The sequence below is a fragment of the Perognathus longimembris genome, chromosome 5 (genome assembly GCF_023159225.1).
Source record: "Perognathus longimembris pacificus isolate PPM17 chromosome 5, ASM2315922v1, whole genome shotgun sequence".
Taxonomy (NCBI): Eukaryota; Metazoa; Chordata; class Mammalia; order Rodentia; family Heteromyidae; genus Perognathus; species Perognathus longimembris.
The window spans coordinates 53,128,430-53,148,592 of NC_063165.1; the positions used below are offsets into that span (position 1 = coordinate 53,128,430).

Consider the following 20,163-nt stretch of genomic DNA (forward strand, 5'->3'; position numbering starts at 1 on the left):
AGTGATTGGTTGACTTCATGGATGTGAAAACAGCAGATACAGAGAACTAGTTGTGTGTGTGTGTGTGTGTGTGTGTGTGTGTGTGTGTGTGTGTGTGTGTGTGTACTCAGATTCTGGGTGCTGTCCCTGAGCTTTATCACTCAGGGCTAGCACTCTACCACTTGAGCCACAGCTTCACTTCTGTCTTTTTTTTTTTTTTTTTTTTTTGGCCAGTCCTGGGCCTTGGACTCAGGGCCTGAGCACTGTCCCTGGCTTCTTCCCGCTCAAGGCTAGCACTCTGCCACTTGAGCCACAGCACCGCTTCTGGCCGTTTTCTGTATATGTGGTGCTGGGGAATCGAACCTAGGGCCTCGTGTATCCGAGGCAGGCACTCTTGCCACTAGGCTATATCCCCAGCCCCACTTCTGTCTTTTTGGTAGTTAATTGGAAAGAGGGTCTCACAGACTTTCCAGTCTGGGCTAGCTTTGACTAACATCACATCCCTGAATGCTTTATGGGAAAAGATATGCCTGGTCATCTCCCAAGCCAGTACCAGATGCTCTGCTACACCCCTGTGTTTCAAGTAATTCTCCCTTCCACCTTGTCCTTTTGGTTAATTTTTAAACACCCTTAGAATGTTTCTCTTTATTTATGTCCTCTTCCTTGCAGTGTCTGCCCAAGTGCTGGCCTTCCCCATCGCTTGCCTTGGCCTTTTCCTTGTTCTTTCCAACTTTAGACCCTTCTCACTTATCTCTCCTCCTTCATCACAGGGTGAGCAATCTATGCCTTCTTGTCATGGCACCCCACCATTCATCCTCAAAACACCAGGGCTCTCCATTAAAATGTAGCTATTACCAGGTGCTGGTGGCTCATGCCTATAATCCTAGCTACTCAAGGGGCTGAGATCTGAGGATCACAGTTTGAAGCCAACATTGGCAGGAAAAGTCCATGAGACTCTTATCTCCAGTTAACCATCAGAAAACCAGAAGTGGAGCTGTGGCTCAGTCATAGAGCACTAGCCTTAAGCAGAAGAGTTCAGGAACAGGGCCTAGGCCCTGAGTTCCAGCCCCACAACTGACCAAAAACGGGGGGGGGGGGAAATGTAGATATTTCCAGATATTACAAACTCTTAATGACATGACCCTGTCTTTATCTCATCTACATCTACCCACACTCCTCCTTCTCCCCCCATACACACACTTAATCCCAGCAAACTGATAAACCATGGTTGTGTTCATGCCCCTATGAGATTCTTCCAGATAGTCATAAATCTCACTCCTCTCTTCGGGCACATCAGCATTGCCATCCCTGCAAGGCTTCCCCTTCTGCTGCCCCTCTTTTCTCCTTCTTTCTATCATTTAATAAGGAGCCCAATTTTATTGACAGCTCATATACCATAGGGATTCCCTACTGGTTCGATGTGCCCAGCAACTTATGGTAGGACTCAGTCTCAAATCTCTTACTCATCACTGCCTGGCCTCATGTCCTGGCGATGAGAGAGAATATTTTTGAGTGTGGAGTGGGCAGAGATGTGCCAGAGGTCAGTATGGTAAGGTCATGGGAATGAGTCAGAGCCAGAAACCTCTCTTGCCTCGGAAGATAGGTGGCTGGCATGTAGGTATGGAAGGAGAATGAGGGAAAGCCCTTCTAGAATCCTCTTCAGTGGCTCAGGCTGCCAAGATTACCAGCACCCTTCCATCTGATTTCTCAGCCTCTGTCCCTGAATCTTGTTAAAACCACACCACTTAGGGTCTGTGTCATTGCTTTAAGTTGGGTAATTATGGGTTCAAAACAACCCCTTCATCACAAGTTAAAGGCTCCCATCCAGGTCCTGACCCTGAGGGTAGTGGGCAGTTGATCTTTCTTCCCCAGTACAGCCAAACTGTAGTCACTGACCAAAAGGACTCTGTCTTAGATTTCAGGTAGCTCTCTTGAAAAGAATTACAGGAAAATGCTCTTGCTGTGTTAGCTCTGGCTCAAGCTAGCTGGACAAAACTCCGCCTTCCAGCTTCTTCCTCTGAAGAGCAGAGTTTGTAACTAGACAATCACTAATATCTCCAACACTGCGATTCTAATCCATTTGCCCCTCTTTGTGCCTTAATTTCTCCATCTATAAAACCAGAAGAATACGCTCTATCCATTTCAGAGGGCTGTTTCAAAGTAAATGAGATAATAGATATAAAAATACCATTGTAAGATATTACTATGTTAGTTATTTGTGAAATTTAATTAGCATGTTAAAAGTATTTTATAAATATTCTGGGTGATTGAAGTTGATGGTAACATGATTATAGACATCACAGTGAATGTTAACTCAGGAGAGAAGCAAAAACCATTACAAGGTAGTTTCTCTGAAGTGGAGAGATTTCCAGGACTGAGCAAACTCAGCAATCAAATGCCAGGGCTGGCCTGGCACCAGTAGCTCATGTCTGTGCTCAAGAGGCTGAGATCTGAGGATCTCAGTTCAAAGACAGCCCAAGCAGGAAAGTCCGTGAGACTCTTATCTCCAAAGAACCACCAAAAACAAAAAAATCTGGAAGTGGAGCTGTGGCTCAAGTGGTAGAATGCTAGCCTAGAATTAAAGAAGCTCAGACACAGTGTCCTTGCCCTGAGTTCAAGCCCCATGACTGAAAAAAAGTAAAAAAGTAAGGAAAGGAAAAGCCAATGGAGCCAATGGTTCACACCTGTAATCTTAGCTACTCAAGAGGCTGAGATCTGAGGATCATAGTTCAAACCCAGCCCAGGCAAGAAATCTGTGAGATTCTTCCAATTAACCATCAAAAAGCTGGAAGTAGAGCTGTGGCTCAAGTGATAGAGCACCAGCCTTGAGCGAAACAGCTAAGTGACAGCACATAGACCCTTAGTTCAAGCCCCTATTACTACAACAAAAATAAGTAAATAAGTAATAAATAAATAAATAAATGCAAGGCAGAGCTTGCAATATACTACTGTAATCACAACACTTTGGAGGTTGAAGCAGAAAGATCACAAGTATAGGCCAACCTGGGTAACATAATGAGACCTTGTCTCTAAAAACGCAGACAAATAAAAATGCCAGCCAACAAACAATAACAATCATAAAAACTCAGGAATTCAATACCTGGATAAACTATGGACAGATTTTATAGACCAGGCTCCAATATGGATAGTTTTTATGATTGTTTTGTTATTCCCCAAGATCTACACTAAGGATTGGCCATTTAAATCCAAGCTTGCCTATTTACTCTGCATCTTGTCCTGAATGTTCATTCAGCCTTTTCACAAATGTGCTGAAGAGAATTACAGTAACTCATGCATGTTTGCCTCTCCCAGGTAGAGCATAACTAGGCCACCCTAGTATTTCAAAGCCTCTTCTTTCCATCTTTGTTACTATTCAGCTCATCAAAAGCAAGGTCAAGATGCAGAAGTAAGCCAGGTCTCCCTTTGATCTTCAAGATCATGGCTACACTCTGCCAGCAGCTTTCATGCCCATGTCTCCAAGCACAATAAGAGTATAATTAGGAAATCTTTATAGTGTCCTTGAGAATTGTACACCAGAGTGACTGAAGCCAGGGATAACATGTGGAGTTCAAGTCACTGCACAGATTTTGCCTGAAAATGATTGCTGACTGCTACTCTAGGCAGCAGCCAAACAGCAGGTCCCTTACCCCTCTACCCACAGAGGAGCAGAAGCCTAGAGACAAACCAATTGGCAGAGCAGCTTTTGCAGACAAGATCTGAACTGTAGTTTCTTCTAGGTTATATTATTTAATATTTAGAATAAAAAGGTTGAATTCACTTTTTCATAACTACAGCTACTTCATCTTTACAGGTAGACAGAAACAGATGGGCAGATAGCTGATCTGTAGCAATGTGAAAATCCTTGCTAATGGGAGACACTGAGAAAGAATGAAGACTTCCTTCTCCCATTACCCCAAATGCTAGATTTGTCCAATGGCACCAAGCCACCAACTAGCAGATTGGAAAATAAGCAAGAAAGCAAAGTAAAGAAAGCAAAGACTCTTTTTGTGAAAGTACTAAATCTCAATAATAATAATAAATGTATCGTTATAAAATCTTAATATTCATAAATTAACTTCAGATGAAGAAATACTTTTCTCATGACTGAGATCTGCATACCATTGAATTACTTCTATATCTGTTGAACAACCAGACCCAAGTGTTGGGGATTCACGCTGCCCTTCCCCCAGCCCTGGGCAGTGTGGGAGGGAGCCCCTCCCATCTTCCGGCCTTTAACAGGAAGTGAAGCCCCCGCCCCTGGCGTGCCATCATGGTGGGGATTTCTACAGAGACCCAGCTCATGGGGGGTTGTAGTCCCAGCCCATAGGGGAAGTTTGTGACATCACAGTGATGGACATGGTCTTTAGCCTATGACTGGCCCTTTGGCCAGTCCCCCTCCTTTCCCACCATCACCGTTATATAAACCCCCTCCCAATTAAATCCTGTGAGACCTGTTCAACCATCAGGCTGTCTCCCCGGAATTTTCTTCCTGCGTCTGACATGTGAGGGGGCTGACGGGGAAGGGGATTTCGGCATTTCTCCTCAACTCAGCAAAGTCCACAAAGTTATGCCTTACTCCTTCTGCCGGTGGGAGGGGTGGGGCTGAGTGTCTTTCATAGTTTAGAATTTAGGCATCTCCCCTGGGGAAGTGGGGAGAAGGGGGTCCAGGTACTCCATGTTTTTCCTCTGGGAATCTTTGCCCCAATACCTCCTCCCTGCCCCTGCCAAAAAAAATAGCTGTCCATGATCAAGCTTCAGTGTTGACATTTGGCTGGCAGGGACCCCTGGACCTGTGCCTTCTGAGGGCAGATATGTCACTGGAGGGCACTCATGCCATGCCCGTGGCTAAGTTCTTGAAATCTTCCACACTTCTGTGCCCTAAAATGCTTAAGGTAGAGACTACAATGCATCGGTGCCCTGCACCATTCTCTTCTCTGTCACTGGTATGGCCCCAGAGTGGGAACGTAAGTCAGGCAGCTCCAGGGCAACCATAGGGCAAATGCTGGGCTCTTGGGCAGGCTATGCTTTCCTGGAAGAAAAGAGTGGGACATGTCCTCAGTGATGAGCATGTAAACGTGGCCTCTTTCCCTCCAGCTGTGTCCCAAAGCCTGGAGTTATATGCCTCTTGCAAACCAGAAATAATAACACATAAGAGCCATATGGGCAAGTCCTTAACCTGATGTGTGCATCCATTTCCCTGTGTTCAATGCAATAGAGAGAGATAATGACCTATCCTTAGTTTAATTAACATCTGAGCCCTGCTTCTGGGAGATTCCCAAACCCAAGTCTCCCTATAATTGCAAACCTTTATTTCTTTGGGCACTTTGATGACAGTCACATAATCGGAACAATGGCCCCAACTCCAACCACTACCTCATACTTGCCAGCTGCCGACTACCTCCCTTCTCCCCCCACCACCTGCCCCTCCAAGTTGCTTTTCTGCCTCTCTAATTACCTATGTCTGCCTCAGTGGATGGTTTTGAACATTGGGCAGAAATTAATCATTTATAAGTTCAAATTAGCCACACATATATAGGAGCAACTTCCCCCAAGAGAGAAAGGCTTGACACAAACTTCCATGTGATAGCCTCTGGATGGGGCAAAGATTTGACTTTAGTAATGCAAGTCCTGAAGAAACACTGGGCCTCCATCCTTAAGATGTTCTAGGAGAAGCAGAAATTCTTGGAAAGCTAGAAAAAGATGCAGCAGGCTGAGCTGCAGTGTGGCCAGAATTCTCTGGCAAAGTCCTCCACCTGCTCACATGTAGCTTGCACCTGGCCTCCAGGTTCCTCCAAGAGATCCCCAATGAAAATTCCTCATACTTATATTGTGTGTTTTCATAAAAATGGCTTATATTCATGATTCCCTTCGAATTTCACAATGCCATAAGGTAGCATTGTTATCCCTACTCATAAGGAATCCCAGACCTCAGAAATTGGGCTGCTTTGTGCAATGTCACATGACAGCCTTGTGGAAGGGGCTGAGGCTGCAAGCCTGGGCTCTGAGTCTCACTCTGTGCTTTTCCTCTGGGTGTTGAAATGGTGCAATGGTTCCCTTAGGCTTCCTTTCTTCTTTTCTTCCATCCTTCTTCTTCTTTCTTGATAATGGGTCATTAATGTCAATGATGTACAGGTTTATCACTAAACTTAATAAAGGACAATGGTTATAATGAAAGAATTCTGCAACCCATTAATACCCATCTTAGTAAATTTCCCAGATACTCCTATTAGGTATCATAAGCCTTCGAAAAATAAAATTTTAAGGTCAGGTGCCCACGGCTCATTCCTGTAATCCTAGTTACTCAGGAGGCTGAGATCCTAGGATCCCAGTTTGAAACCAGCCTGGGAAGAAAAGTCTGTGAAACTTTTATTTCCAATTAACCAGAAAAAAGCTGGAACTGGAGGTGTGGCTTACTGGTAGAGTACTATCCTCAAGAAAAAAAATGGGCAAGACCACAAGTCTCTGAGTTCAAGCCCCAGTACATGAGCGTGTGTGCACGCGTGGGCACAGAGAGAGAGAGAGAGAGAGAGAGAGAGAGAGAGAGAGAGAGAGAGAGAGAGAGAGAAAGAGAGTAGTATTTTAAATCAAAGTACTCCTAAAATGCATGATATGGTTTTTACTGATTCAGTAAGAGTATAGGACTTGTTCAAACAACTAGCGGGGTTTTTGTTGTTGTTGTTGTTGTTGTTGTTTGTTTGTTTGTTTGTTGCCACTCCTGGGGCTGAACACCGTCCCTGAGCTTCTTTTTCCTCAAGGCTAGCACTCTACCACTTGAGCCACAGTGCCGCTTCTGGCTTTTTCTGTGTATGGGGTGCTGAGAAATCGAACCCAGGACTTCATGCATGCTAGGCGAGCACTCTACCACTAGGCCACATTCCCAGCCAGGCAACTAGTATTCTTTACCCTGTTTAATTAGACCCACCACACTCTGTTTCTTCTGGTTGCCAAGTAGATAGTTCAGCATATCTTTTTTTTTTTTCCAGTCCTGGGGCTTGAACTCAGGGCCTGAGTACAGTCCCTGGCTTCTTTTTGCTCAAGGCTAGCACTCTACCACTTGAGCCACAGCACCACTTCTGGCTTGTTCTATATATGTGGTGCTGAGGAATCAAACCCAGGGCTTCATGTATACGAGGTGAGCACTTTACCACTAGGCCATATTCCCAACCCCTAAGTAGATAGTTCAGGAAAGGGACCAAGGGGGAGAAAAACTTGAATGGACTTCTAAAATAGTACTTTAGAAGTAAAAGATGGGATAAGTATTAGAGGTAGATTTTCAAACCTCCTTTCCCTGTCCCATGCCCTTCCTCCCAGCCCCATACACAAGATAGAGCTGGAGAGCCTAGGTTTCTAGAACCTAAACATGTAGTTTTATGTCTTCAGTGACAGCCTTGGAGGAGACTCACTTAAATGGTCAAAGAAGATTATAAGGCCTCTAGGACCACCCTCCCTCCCATGTGGCAGGGCAACTGCTGCTCTCCTCTATATTCTTTCAATACTCTCTCTCTCTCTCTGTCTCTTTCTCCAACCCATTCACTTAGTGTTAAGGACTGAACCTAGAGCCTTAAGCTTTAATAAGTGACCTACCATTGAATTACACCCTCATTCTCTTTTCGTGGTGGTTTGGTGTTACATGGTTTGACTTCCCCCACTTTATTATGCGCTCCATGAGAGCAAGGACTGTTTTGTGTCTACTTAGTCCAACCCCCTCTCCCATTCCTCCTTCCTACCTCCTTCCGCTGATAGCACAGTGTTTGCACAAATGTGTTCTCAGGGAAGGAGAAAACAAAAAAGAATGAATGAAGGCTTACCCAGGTTAAGGTCAAGATTTTCTAGGTCACCCATAAGAAAGTGTATCATGTATCATCCAAAGCAGGAGACTTTTGAGAACAAAAGGTGCCCCTACTATAATTATGTGAGGACATCAGGCATAAATTAGCATTGTTTGGAGCAAGCTGGAATCTCTGGTCATGTAAGGCCTCTTTGGTTCATGGTCTCCAGCAATATAAAGCATTCCCAAAGGAAAATGGTGGTTTCAATTAGTTTAAGGCTCCTTTAAGATGAAAGAAAAACAAAGAAAACTCAGAGCACAATGGAAAGGAAAGGATGATGTGATTTGGAGGGGTTTTTTTGGCAGAAATTTGGGAGGGTCAGCATAACTCTCTCATTGCACCAAGTTTTCACTGGCCACTCCACACTAATGCCAATCACAACAGCCTGAGTTTATAGTATGGCTCAGATTCGGCTTTGAGCAGGTGAACACACACACACACACACACACACACACACACACAGTTCCATTAGTATTCTCCAGTGTGCCTGTGTGTGCTCTTTGTACATATAATGTCTACCAGAAATACCTTAGAATCTCTGTTTCTTGAAATATATCTAAAGAATTAATTTAAGAAGATCTGTATCCATTTTAAGAATATCTATTTGAAAGGTAAATAAAATCCCAGTTGCAAATGTTTATGGGCGATGTTGGGATGTGTGTGTGTGAAGCATTAACTGTGCTAGTTGTACTGATTTGGGCTGATATTCAAATGCTGACATAATGAGTTCCATTACATGAAACCCATAAAAATCCAACTAGATAGCACTCATTGGAGGCCGTGTGTGTGTGTGTGTGTGTGTGTGTGTGTGTGTTATCTGAATATAATGAATCTTGATCAATGCCACTCCTCTTATCATTCTCCCTAAGGTCATGCTTCTCTATCACAGCTGAGGGAAGACATGGGTCTAGGGATGGCCAAGGGGCATATGTAGGTATCTATCACAAAGTCCGACATAAGTACTCACGTGAGCTACAGTGTCCTGTTCTTAATTGTTATTTTCCTCTTTTCATGTTTTTTTCCCCATAGACCCAGGAGTACATTTCATGGACAATGGCCCTGCCGGTGAGCACACTTGCACAGCCGGGGGGTGGTGGTGGTGGTGGTGGAGGCATTGAGGCTCACTGAATCCACTGTATTGTTTCAACCTGAATATTCCAACAGCAAGCTTTCTTCCGTGGCACTGCATTTTACACAGCACTTGCTCATCCATCCTTTAGATTTTGAGCCTCAAAACAAGAAAGAGGGAGAGGGGAATAAAGAGGGAGAGGAGAAAGGGAGAGGGAGAGAGAAAGGGATGAAGAAAGAGAGAGAGAGGGAGAGAAAGGGGACAGGGGAAGAGAATGATGGGGGCGGGGGGACTGGGAATATGGCCTAGCAGTACAGTGCTTGCCTCGCATACATGAAGCCCTGGGTTTGATTCCTCAGCACCATATATATAGAAAAATCCAGGAGTAGCACTGTGGCTCAAGTGGTAGAGTGCTAGCCTTGAGCAAAAAGAAGCCAGGGACCATACTCAGGCCCTGAGTTCAAGGCCCAGGACTGGCCAAAAAAAATTCCAGTAAGAGTGATCTGGTTAGAACAAGAAATGTACTCACGGCCTTTCATATGAATCTGTAACCCCTCTGTATCACATTTTGACAATAAAGGGGGAAAAAAGAGTGATCTGGTATTAGCATCTCCAATATCACATACAGACTTGGTCCTATAAAGAAACTTGCTCAAGGTCAAAGACCTACTATGTAGGAAAAAATGTGCTAGAAATAGCTCTCAAATCCATTTCTCTCTCAACTATACCTTATAGCCTTATCCACAGGAATTCTGCTCCTTAACCCACATCTGTTGGTTAATATTGAGCATTTGGTAAGCCCTAGGTCAGAGGAATGGAGCAACAGATTGAAAACACACAACTGAAACTGTGATCTCACCAATGTGAATGCCTCCAAAGAGTTTAACCAACCAGGTTCCTCCACACATCAACAGTAGGTAAGAGGCAGAAGGACGAGCCCCACTTGCCATGATATGGCTATACATCTTCTTTCAAATGAGCAGTGTGATCTGGTTCAGGCACAAACAGTTGAAATAAATGAACTTGTCTATGGAAAATTAGGTAAAAGGCCCCAGTGAATCATTTCCCCAGGAATCAGGGCTACAGGGACAAGCTGGCATACAACTGCAGGGATGGAAGTCTTAGGGGAGGGCAGGCAGCATCTGGCACTGCTGGTGGCTTTACAGATCTCTAGGTGATGTCGGAACGGGAACACAGAACTGGGAGTGTGCTGGAACAGCACAGGGCAGCCCTGTCCATCTGCCATTCTTGAACTCATGTGACCTTGGAACCATCACTTAATCTTTCTCTGTGCCTGGAGATCAGCTGCAAGGTTGGAATCTTTAGGAATGTGCTAGGAAAACAATTTTAATGTTATGAGAAGTATTCCCAGCCTTAAAATATTTTTTGCTGCCCACTCTATGTTCCTCCCATCGTGGGGCATGAAATACTCTTATTATTTGGCTTGTATATCTCAGAGGCATTTAATATTCAAGACTCCTCTGTTAAAATGTCAGTTTCTTGGAAAGGTCATTTAGATAAGAATGGAGATATCCACTATAAGCTTGAGGAGACAAAAATGGGAGACTAGTTGTGGGAAAGAGGAAAGCCCTAAGCCTTCACACACATAAAATTGGCCAATGATCCTGAGGAGGTGGGAATCCCTGCTTTACTGCTGAGAGCTTCAGATAAAGGGATGTTAGAAAGAGACTGTGAGAAATTAAAACCTGAGTTCTAACCTGGGATCTGCTATAAGCTTCTTGTACCACAAGTCCTAATATTTCCCTTCTCCATTTATAAAATAAAAGGATGGGATCCAAGAAGTTATATAAGTTATATCTCCTTTATCTGGATGATGACCTTGAAATTTATCAGCTTTGTTCTTGGAGCCTGGATTGAAATTGCTTCTTGCAAGTGCCTATGAGGTGCCAGCCCCTTTGAATCAAACTATTAAGACACATGACTGACCTTCAAGAATTCAGTCAAGCAGGAAGGATATGTGTGATGCAATGGGAAGAGTTCTCCACCCTCAACCTAGCCAACCTAGACCTGCTTTTCTAGCATAGATGTCTCACCAGACCAGGTCTCAGGGTAGAAGCAACAAGAGATGGAGTTCCTCTAGGAGCTGCCACCCACCCAGCTGCAGAATTCTCCCAGGAAGGAAGTCACTTGACTTCTCTCCTCCCTCCAGCTTTATATTAGTTTATCCTTGTTCACACATGGTAGAGGAAATGAGAGGCTAACAAACAGCATCATAAATAATTGTCATCGGGCATCTCGACTCTGAAAATTCTGGGACTACAGGAGAGCAGTGGAAACAGAGGCAAACTGCAACTGACAGTTCCTACTGTCTCAAAGCTGCAAGTCTAGTAGTAAGCCCTAACAAGCAAAGGCCTATGGAAAGAGCATTGGCCTAGGAGTTTGGACTTTAGTATCGGTGCTTTGGGTGTGAGTTTGGACAGAATAGTAGCCCTTCATGTCTCAGTTTTTCCATCTCTGATGGGAGGCAGTGTCTGAGCTGCTTTGGAATAGAAAGATTGGTGCTGGCTGATGCCTGTGTGCTTGGTTTTGGCTTTCTTTGCTTTCAGGTGACTGAAGGTCTGAACAAGGTTTGTGGAAAGAAGGAAAACTGAAGCCAGAACAAGGTGTGGAGTTGAGCAATAGGAGAAGCCAGGGGAATAATGGGTTAGCAGGTAGAAATGGATGGAAGAGAGATTAATAGAAGGCCTACTGTCCATGGGAGTTAGAAATGAAGATCTTTGGCTGAGAATGTGGATTACTGGTACAGTGCTCGCCTAGCATGCATAAAGGCCTGGGTTTGATTTATCAGTATTACATAAACAGAAAAGGCCAGACATGGCGCTATGGCTCAAGTGGTAGAGTGCTAGACTTGAGCAAAAGAAGCTCAAGGACAGTGCCCAGGCATTGAGTTCAAGCTCCAGGACTGGCAAAAAGGAAAAAGGAAAGTAAAGAAAGAAATGAAGAGCTTTTCTGTGCCACTGAATGCCTCCAGAAAGAGGAATGAACAAGTATCAAGTTCCAGAGCCACCCAGCCATTCAGTCATCAAAATAGTGATTAACCAAGATTGTTCAAAGTGTGTTACTTATGAGCTAGTCTTGGTGATTTGGTCCCAGGGATTCTTGGGTTGTGAGCAAAGGGAATTCAGTAGAAACAGAAAAAGTCTCAGGTACCAATAAAGTCAGATCCAGATGTGATTCTGTGCAAAAGGCTGGACGCGAGAAAGCAGAGCTCCTCCTGGCCCAGCAGCCCCTGCCTGCTAAGAGCTGTATTTCTCAAGCACCGGTCCAGTCCTGGCCCTTGAAGCCCATGCACATTTCCAGCTCTGTTATGCATCGTCTACCAGCATAGAGGTACTGATGCATGCCACATGGTGTAAAGATGGCTGCTGATTAGATTACTAAATCCTGTTAGAGAAGAGGGCAACTTGGTCCTAATAGAATTTTCATGTTTCTCATGAGCCTTGATGACTCTGATGAGATTTTTAAATCTCCAGTGTGGTGCCAAGAGGATAGATTCTCACACCAATTCTCACTCCTTCACTAGCATGGCCTCAAACACAGCTCTGTCCTCTGGGAAGGAATTGTGCTCTTCGTCTAACAGAGCCTGTCTACATTTTTTTAGAATCCACTGTGGGGGGCCTGGGCAAAGAGGGCTGTTTTCTTGGGAGCAAGTGTCTGTGGAGGAGGTGTTCTTTGAAATATTATAGTGAAGAGGATCTATTATACGGTTGTTTATTTTATACCATGCTCCTCCTCCTTCCTCCCTGCCTTAGCATACACAACAAATTGTAGAAAGGAACAGAGGGTGTTTGTGCTGAGGTTGACAAAGGACTCAGCAGCCACTCTGCAACAGTTCCTCCTTTGGCCTGAAGTTATTCTGTAGTTCCTGCAGTCAACACTGCATTGCTGGACTGAGAACATTACTTGGACTGGGAAATAATGTACAACGTGTCTCACTGTATTTAAAGTACCATCCGGTTACATAAAGGAGAAACTGGAGCCTCACCTTGCAATAAAGGGTTAACGTTTGATGAAGAAAGCAGACTTTGGGTGTTTTCTGGATTATATATTTTAGCTAGTGGTTTTGATAAACCACTCTTGCTTTGCTCCCCCCACCCCCATGCCAGGAGCAAATTCGTTTTTATTTTTTTTTTCATTTGAAACCTCTCTTCTCACTCTAGTGATACCATCCCTAGAAGACTGAGATGTAACACGAGGTGAATCATGTATCACCTTCGCATTGCTTCTAGAATTACAGCAGTCAGGAGCCTTGGGGTGCAGTGGGGATGAAAGCCAAAAAGCTGAGGAGAGGACGGAGCAGGGTGATGGAAGGCCAGGGAGGAAATAAGCTACTTATTTTGTAGGCTTTTATTCCTTCTCCTTCAATCATCACTCTCCTCCTTGCTATTTATGAATCATATAGGAAGGAAAATCAAGCTTTAAATAAAGAGTTGCCTTGCATTTATTGACGGAGCCAGTTGTAAGGTCATTGTCTGACCAACCACCATACCCCATCCATCACAGATGAAAGACAGCCTTGGCATTCTCGCTGGACACACCATTAGGTAAGAATGAGGACACCACACCCAGGCTCAGCTCTGGAAATCAGCCATATTGTCTTCCTTATTGTATGTCTTCATCAGTTTTCATCAGCAAAGGAATTTGCCAATGTGTGGAAATAACTGGAAATCTTAAATCTAGTCGGACAGGATCATGATGGCCATGAGCTCAATGCTGATCAGGTGGGGTTGTGGAAGGTCATATCACTGGAAATGTATAGGCAAGGTGTTTTTCCTGACCTGTCTCTGAGCATTTAAAAATGTCAGTCAATGCTGTGTATCTAGGGAATTCAGGAAGAAGGAGAGGGGGGACTCTTCACTAACCCAGCATATAATGGATTCAAAAGCCTGGTGCAAAGCTGGGAGAGCTAGCTCAGGCAGGAAAGTCTGTGAGACTCTTACCCCCAAATAACCACCAAAAAGCCAAAAGTGGAGCTGTGGATTAAGTAGTAGAGTGCTAGCCTTAAACAAAACAAACAACAGGGCTGGGGATATGGCCTAGTGGCAAGAGCGCTTGCCTCGTATACATGAGGCCCTGGGTTCAATTCCCCAGCACCACATATACAGAAAATGGCCAGAAGTGGCGCTGTGGCTCAAGTGGCAGAGTGCTAGCCTTGAGCAAAAAGAAGCCAGGGACAGTGCTCAGACCCTGAGTCCAAGCCCCAGGACTAGCCAAAAAACAAAGCAAAACAAAAAAACAACAACAACAACAAAAAATAGGAGACAGTGCAGTATGACCTGAGCTCAAGTTCCACTACACACACACTCTCTCTCTCTCTCTCTCTCTCTCTCTACACACACACACACAAAGCAAGCCTAGTCCATGTCTTTAAAATAGGATTGAATTTAAAACTCCCCACCCACCTCCTTTGCTTTTCTTTTAAAAAAGAAGCCTTATCCCTGAGCCACTCCCATTAATTAGAAATAACATCTTTCATCCTCCCTTTCTCTTTGGTTCCAGAGAAGTCCAAAATTCTTGAACTCTCTGGGTCGAGCTGCTTAGAACATATTTCTGATGAAAACAAAGCAAAGCAGCCTAAGACAGCAGAGAAAACCAAGGGAGAGCTACTTCTTCTGCAAGGCAGGAAAAGAGGCCCAAAAGGGCACAGAGGAAAATCCATTTGCAGAAGGCAGTTTGGGCAGTATCTTATTACAACTTCCAGCTGATCGGGTGTGGGGTGTAGCGCCACTAGGGACATCTGTTTGGAGTTTACAACAGAAACAAACATACGGAAAACATGAAAACCCACGACTGGAGCTCTACCAGGTCTTCTCTGCCTAGCTCTCCATGCCAGTCCCACTGGGCCAGGCTGAGTTGTAGAAGGGAAGGAAACAGCTCTGCAAGCTGCCAACCCCCACCCCACCTGCATTGTGACTCACTCACCCATGATTGGTGCTTACAAGTTCTTTCTCTACTTGCTTTTCCTCCCAAAGAAAAGAGAGCAGGCCCCACTCCTTGGAGATCCCCCTAGAGACTCATATCTAGTTCATCTCTTAAGATTCCTTGGCTGTTTGCAATGAAAAGAAAGTAAGATTACTGTATCCTTCTACTTGGTCATGAGGAGAGCCCACCGAGGCTGGTAAAATATAAGCATGTGGCAAAAGTAACCCCATAAATAGCAGCACACATCTTGAGTGTAGGAAATCAAGCTTACCCCAGGCTCTCCAAACCTGAACTCAAGAAAACTAGAAGTTCATGTTCATACAACAAATGGATACGGAATATGCTGAAGAGGTCTGACTTCTGTTACAGTACTAGGTTATGCCTCTAAGAAGGCCCCACAGCATACATTAAGTAGAGTTACTTTCTCTAATCCTCTCCAAGTGCCATTGGCACCATTCTAGGACTGGAGACACACAAGGCTACCACCTCCACCACTAAAGACTTGGGCAGCAGTTCCAGATGCTCACTGGTCCTGTTAGTTTTTTCCTCTTTATTCTCTCCCTGCTGGCAGGCAAACAGACCCAGAACACTACTCAAAAAATAACAAAATGTTTTATACACATTTCTGTATATACAACTGAACAACATTTTACATACTCTTTTGCACAGCAAAAGATATATAAACATTCAGCTCTGAGAACACAGTTATATACAAAAAAAAAAAGATGTCAAAAATACTTCACAACAGTGCAAAAATATTTTACACAGCATCATGGAGTGAGATCTTTGGGACCAGGAGGAAGGTGTGTGTTTCTAAAAGAAAACTCCTTTTAAATATTAGATGTCTTAAACTGTAAACAAAATGCAATTCGTTCTCATCCCCATCCCCCACCCCAAATATAGTTATTTGAGGAATTTGGCAGAATTTTAAGAGTCTGAGTCTGAGGTAAACAGCTCAAGCTCTCTTGCACCAAAAACAAAAACAAAAACCCTGGGGATGAGGGGTGGTATTAGGCCTCAGACATTGTGATTTTTCAGTGAGAAGTCAATGTCAGTGAGGCCTCCCCGCGAGGGGGTGGCAGGAGGAAGCTGACCCTTCCCCCTGAGGTCCCAGCTGTTTCCCAAACAGGAAACTGGCCTCAGGCCCTCAAGCTAGCTGGTGGACGTTTCCAACTTTTCACCTCATCCCCATCCCAGAGAGGCTGATTCCGTGGTGGCTCGTGGCGTTTCCTCCTTTCTCACTAAATCCCCACCAGCAACCTGGGCCACCTCAGTGTTGGGGCACAGGGGGTGATGGGGAAAGAGGCCACGAGGAACTCAAGACCTGGGTCCCAAGCTGAGGTCTGGGCCTCACGTTCCCCCATTTCCCCTTTCCTGTGAGTGGGGGTTGGGGTGGGGCAAGCAGGGGACCAGACCACGGTTGGGGAACCACTGTAGGGTACCAGAAGTGAGGGGTCTGATGGAAACTCAACCCGAGTGGGACTCATCCAGGCTGGCGCTGTCGGCGGGGCCAGATGGGTCTCCGACGGTGACAGAGGCCGGGGTGGCATCTGGGCCCCCGCCCTCGATGGAGCTCTCGCTGCCGGTGCTCTCTCCCGACAGCAGCCGCGTCACCCGCAAGTCCGCCTGCAGGGTGCGCACGTCGTTGCCGAAGCTGAGCTCGCCCAGGTCGCTAATGAGCTGCGACAGCTGGGCCTTCATGTCGGCGTCGGAGGCGCTGCCGGGCAGTGCGGAGGGCGGCGTTCCGGCCCCCGGCCCCAGTATGACCCCGCCACCGCCCAGCGCCTCCTCGCAGCCATTGTCCAGCGTGTCCAGCAAGTCCCCACACTCGATGTGCGTGGTCACCACCAGCGCCCCCTGTTCCTCGGCCTCCTCCGCGGGGTCCCCCTCCCCCACCCGGCCCAGGTCCTCCTCATCCTCCTCTTCCAGGCAGCCCTCGGGGTGCTCCTCTTCCTCTTCCTCCCGCAACTCCTGCTCTTCGCCGAGCAGGTCCTCGGTGATGGAGCCCAGCTTGGGCGCGCTGCGGCTGCGCTCCACCGGGGGCTTGTAGCAGCAGGGGCCGTGCAGGAGCAGCTTGCGCAGCGGCACTAACGGGATGGTGTGCGCGCCCACCAGCTCCTGTTGCTGGTGCCGCGCGTCGTCCCGCCGCTTGAGACGTTTAAACTCCGCCAGAGCGTTGGCTGACGTCTGGTAGAGCAGCAGGGCCATGGCCTGGGCCTTCTCGGGTTTGGACACCAGCACGGCGTGGCAGCGCAGCATGACCGCCTTGTGCTTGAGCTCGTGCCGGTACACCCAGGCGAAGACCTTGGGGAGTCGCGCGTCCGCCACGCAGTAGGTAACGCGGTGCAGCAGGTAGAGGTGGCCCGGGCGGCGCAGCGCGCGCTCCTCGGCGTGCACCATGCGGATCCCTTGCGCACTCACAGTCAGCTTCATCTTGGTGCCTTGACGGCCCGCCTCGCTCTTGCTCCAGATCTTGCCCACGGCGAGGTCGGTGCAGCCATCGCCGCGCGCCTGGATGGTAGTGGCGTTGCCCAGGTAGAGCACGGTGTACGTGGGGTCCTCGCTGGTAATGTGCAGCTTCTTGCGCTTGGAGCGGAACATGCTGCCCACCCGGCTGAGGGCGCCTTCGGGGCAAGCCCGCGCCAACGAGCTGAGTGCCGAGTAGTGCAGGCTCACCGCGTAGCCTTTGGGTTTGGACGCCTGCCGCGGCGGCGCCTCGGCCAGCAGCTCAAACTTGTGCTTCTTCCACGGCAGCATCTCCGGAGGGCGCCGCGGCAGAGCGGGGCGGCGGCGGCCGAGCGCCGGGTGCGAGCCCCGCTGAGCCGCCAACCCAGGCTGGGCTTGGCCCGGGGCAGGACGGAAAAATAATACTCTTGCTGTGAGCAGCCCAGTAGTAGGGATAGCCGGAGGAGGGGGTGCAGAAGAGGGCAGATGGTGCTAGGGAATACCGCAGGGGCAGAAATATATATATTTTTTAAAAGAAAAAAAAAACCACTTAGCTTTGGGTGTGCAAAGGCGGAGAATAGAGGGAAAGCATACACACACACGCACACACACACACCCCTACCCCAGCCTGAGCAAGGACCAAAGCTAAAGTCTCAGGCAAGCAGCACAACCGAGGGAAGGGGAGTGGATCGGAAAATGTTTTAGGAATAAGCTAGATGGGCACGTACAAATAAATAGAAGGGTCGCAGCAGGAGCATCCAGAATGGGGCGAGAATATGCAGAACTCTTCGGCGGCGATCGTGAGCGCCGGGCGGGGGATGGGGGATGCTCACACACTCACAACCCCTGGGCCTGGGGCCAACAGCCGCGGGAACTCTCGCAGAGCGTCCAAGAGCTCCCCGCCCCCCCCCCCCAGGGGTGCTGGGCCGGTCCCCGAATCCGCAGCTTAGCCCCAGGTGCAATCCGGTGGTGGGTCGGGCGGGCCCCGCGCAGCAGCGCCGCCGTGGCTCACCGCATCCTCTGCGGCTCCCCGCAGCACGCCCGCACCCCCGCCGGCAACTCGCGCTCGCCGGCTCACTGTCCCGGCCCGTTCCGCTGGGGCAGTGCTGGGCTCCGAGGGCTGGGCGCGCGCATCGCCGGCTCCGGCGACTGCCGCTACCTCATTTCTTCCCTTGGAGGGGGTGTCCCAAGTCCGTTCCCGGGCGCTCCTCGGTCAGCTGCCCGCCTTCGCCCGTGTGCCCTCTCCGATCCCGCGCACGGTGGCCGGCTCGCCCGCCTCACATCGTTGCCGTCCGAGAGGAAGCGCACGGGTAAATATAGGCCGGCGCGAACCATTCGCTGCGCGGGGACAGGGGAGGAGCAGAGGAGGGGATGTGCCCCGAGCAGCGACGCCCGACGGATTTCTGGTCTCTTAAAGGGACATCCTTTCAGCCATTGGTCGAGGGAAGGAGGTGACCAGTCCAACAGGACAATCACACCCTAAATTTACCAACTCTTTATCTACAGGATCTTCGAAGACCTGGGCTACCCAGTTGAACTCTGACACTACACCTCCAGGTTGACTTGCAACTCAGGAAATAAATGTGTGCCTAGATCGAAACTTAGGGAGGAGACATGTGAGTTGACATTGCAGACTGTAATTTCCCCTGTGCAAAAATGTCAGAGAAACCGTTTTTCCCCCTACTGTGTGACAGGTGAGAATCATTGCACACTGTTTAATATTATTATTTTCAGACGTGATCTAAGGAAAACAGAGGCGAATGTGTGCTACTATCTTGGAGCAGGTTATCCACAGGCAAACAGCAGTGAAGTATCAAGATAACTGAATGAACAATATTGTAAGTCAACAAATTAGATGCTCCCGGCCCCAAAAAATACCCTTTCCTTCTGTCAGCCCTCAGAGTGGAGCAGTTTTGCAAGATAAAGACTATTTCTAAATCAGGCCGTATATGGTTAGATCTCAGTTTACTTTGGCTGGTCTGTTGTACAGTTTTTATTATATCACTGTCTTATTTTGGATGAGAATTCCTAGTAAAAATCCAAAAGTCATTTTTATTTAAGTGATAATTGCATTAATCGTGCGCGTGCGCGCTTAAATGGAGATAAGAGTCTTTCAGACTCACCCAGCCAGGCTGGCTTCAAACTGCAATCCTGAGATCTCAGCCTCCTGAGTAGCTAGGATGACAGACACCAGTCACATTCCCGGACTGCTGGTGGACCACAGTGTTCCTCCTCAAGGCCCAGTCCACTGGGAATTTGGATGTCTTCCATGTCAGATCCTCATCTCAGAACCACTGGAACCACTGGCTCCTGGAAATTCCTTGGTCCTCTGCCTTTGTTACATGTTAACCTTCCTGGGAGCCTTAATGTATTATTGGTGCTAAGCTTCAATTTAAGTAGCTTTTCTGTGTAGCTTTGGTACCAGGTCCTGAGCTAGAAGTAGACCCAATTTGTCTCTAAGAAGTACTCCGTCCAATAAAGTGTATAAACTCCACCCAACTCTGAGCTTCCCCTGGAATGTAGGCTTTATGAGGGTTCCTGGGGCCTAGACCAAGTTGGCACTTAACAAATGCTTGTTGATTTAACGAATGAGACATGCATATGAACAAGAAGGCTAAGTGCTATGAGAAAATCTCAGCTTACTATGCAAAGCCTGGAAAATAAAAAGTTCATTGGGACTAAGAAAATTAAAAAAAAAAAGGCTTCTTGGAGATGGTGGAAAATTATAGGATTTCTCTGATCAGAAAAGGGGGTCAAAAGGCTTTGTGTGAATTACAGAATCAGCAGAATTTCAGAATGCATACACATGTATAAAGTGGAGTAGGGTTTAATGACTATAACAAAAAAGGAGGAAACTTTCCTAGCAGAGAAGAAAGTCTCTTGAAAATGGTTTTGGAA

The 20,163-nt window shown here is 47.1% G+C and overlaps 1 protein-coding gene and 1 long non-coding RNA gene across 2 annotated transcripts; both read right to left on the minus strand.

The window, feature by feature from the left end:
- Nucleotides 1–1,612: 1,612 nt before the first annotated feature.
- Nucleotides 1,613–18,550, minus strand: LOC125351854. The gene is made up of 3 exons (XR_007211030.1): nt 17,868–18,550; nt 5,620–5,624; nt 1,613–1,623 (listed from the first exon to the last, which is right to left on the minus strand). It is a non-coding gene; the product is annotated as an uncharacterized LOC125351854 (long non-coding RNA).
- Nucleotides 15,414–17,873, minus strand: Fam43a (family with sequence similarity 43 member A). Its single transcript, XM_048346911.1, has one exon. It carries the CDS (start codon nt 17,575–17,577, stop codon nt 16,288–16,290), a length of 1,290 nt encoding a protein of 429 aa, XP_048202868.1. The 5' UTR covers nt 17,578–17,873; the 3' UTR covers nt 15,414–16,287.
- Nucleotides 18,551–20,163: the final 1,613 nt, after the last annotated feature.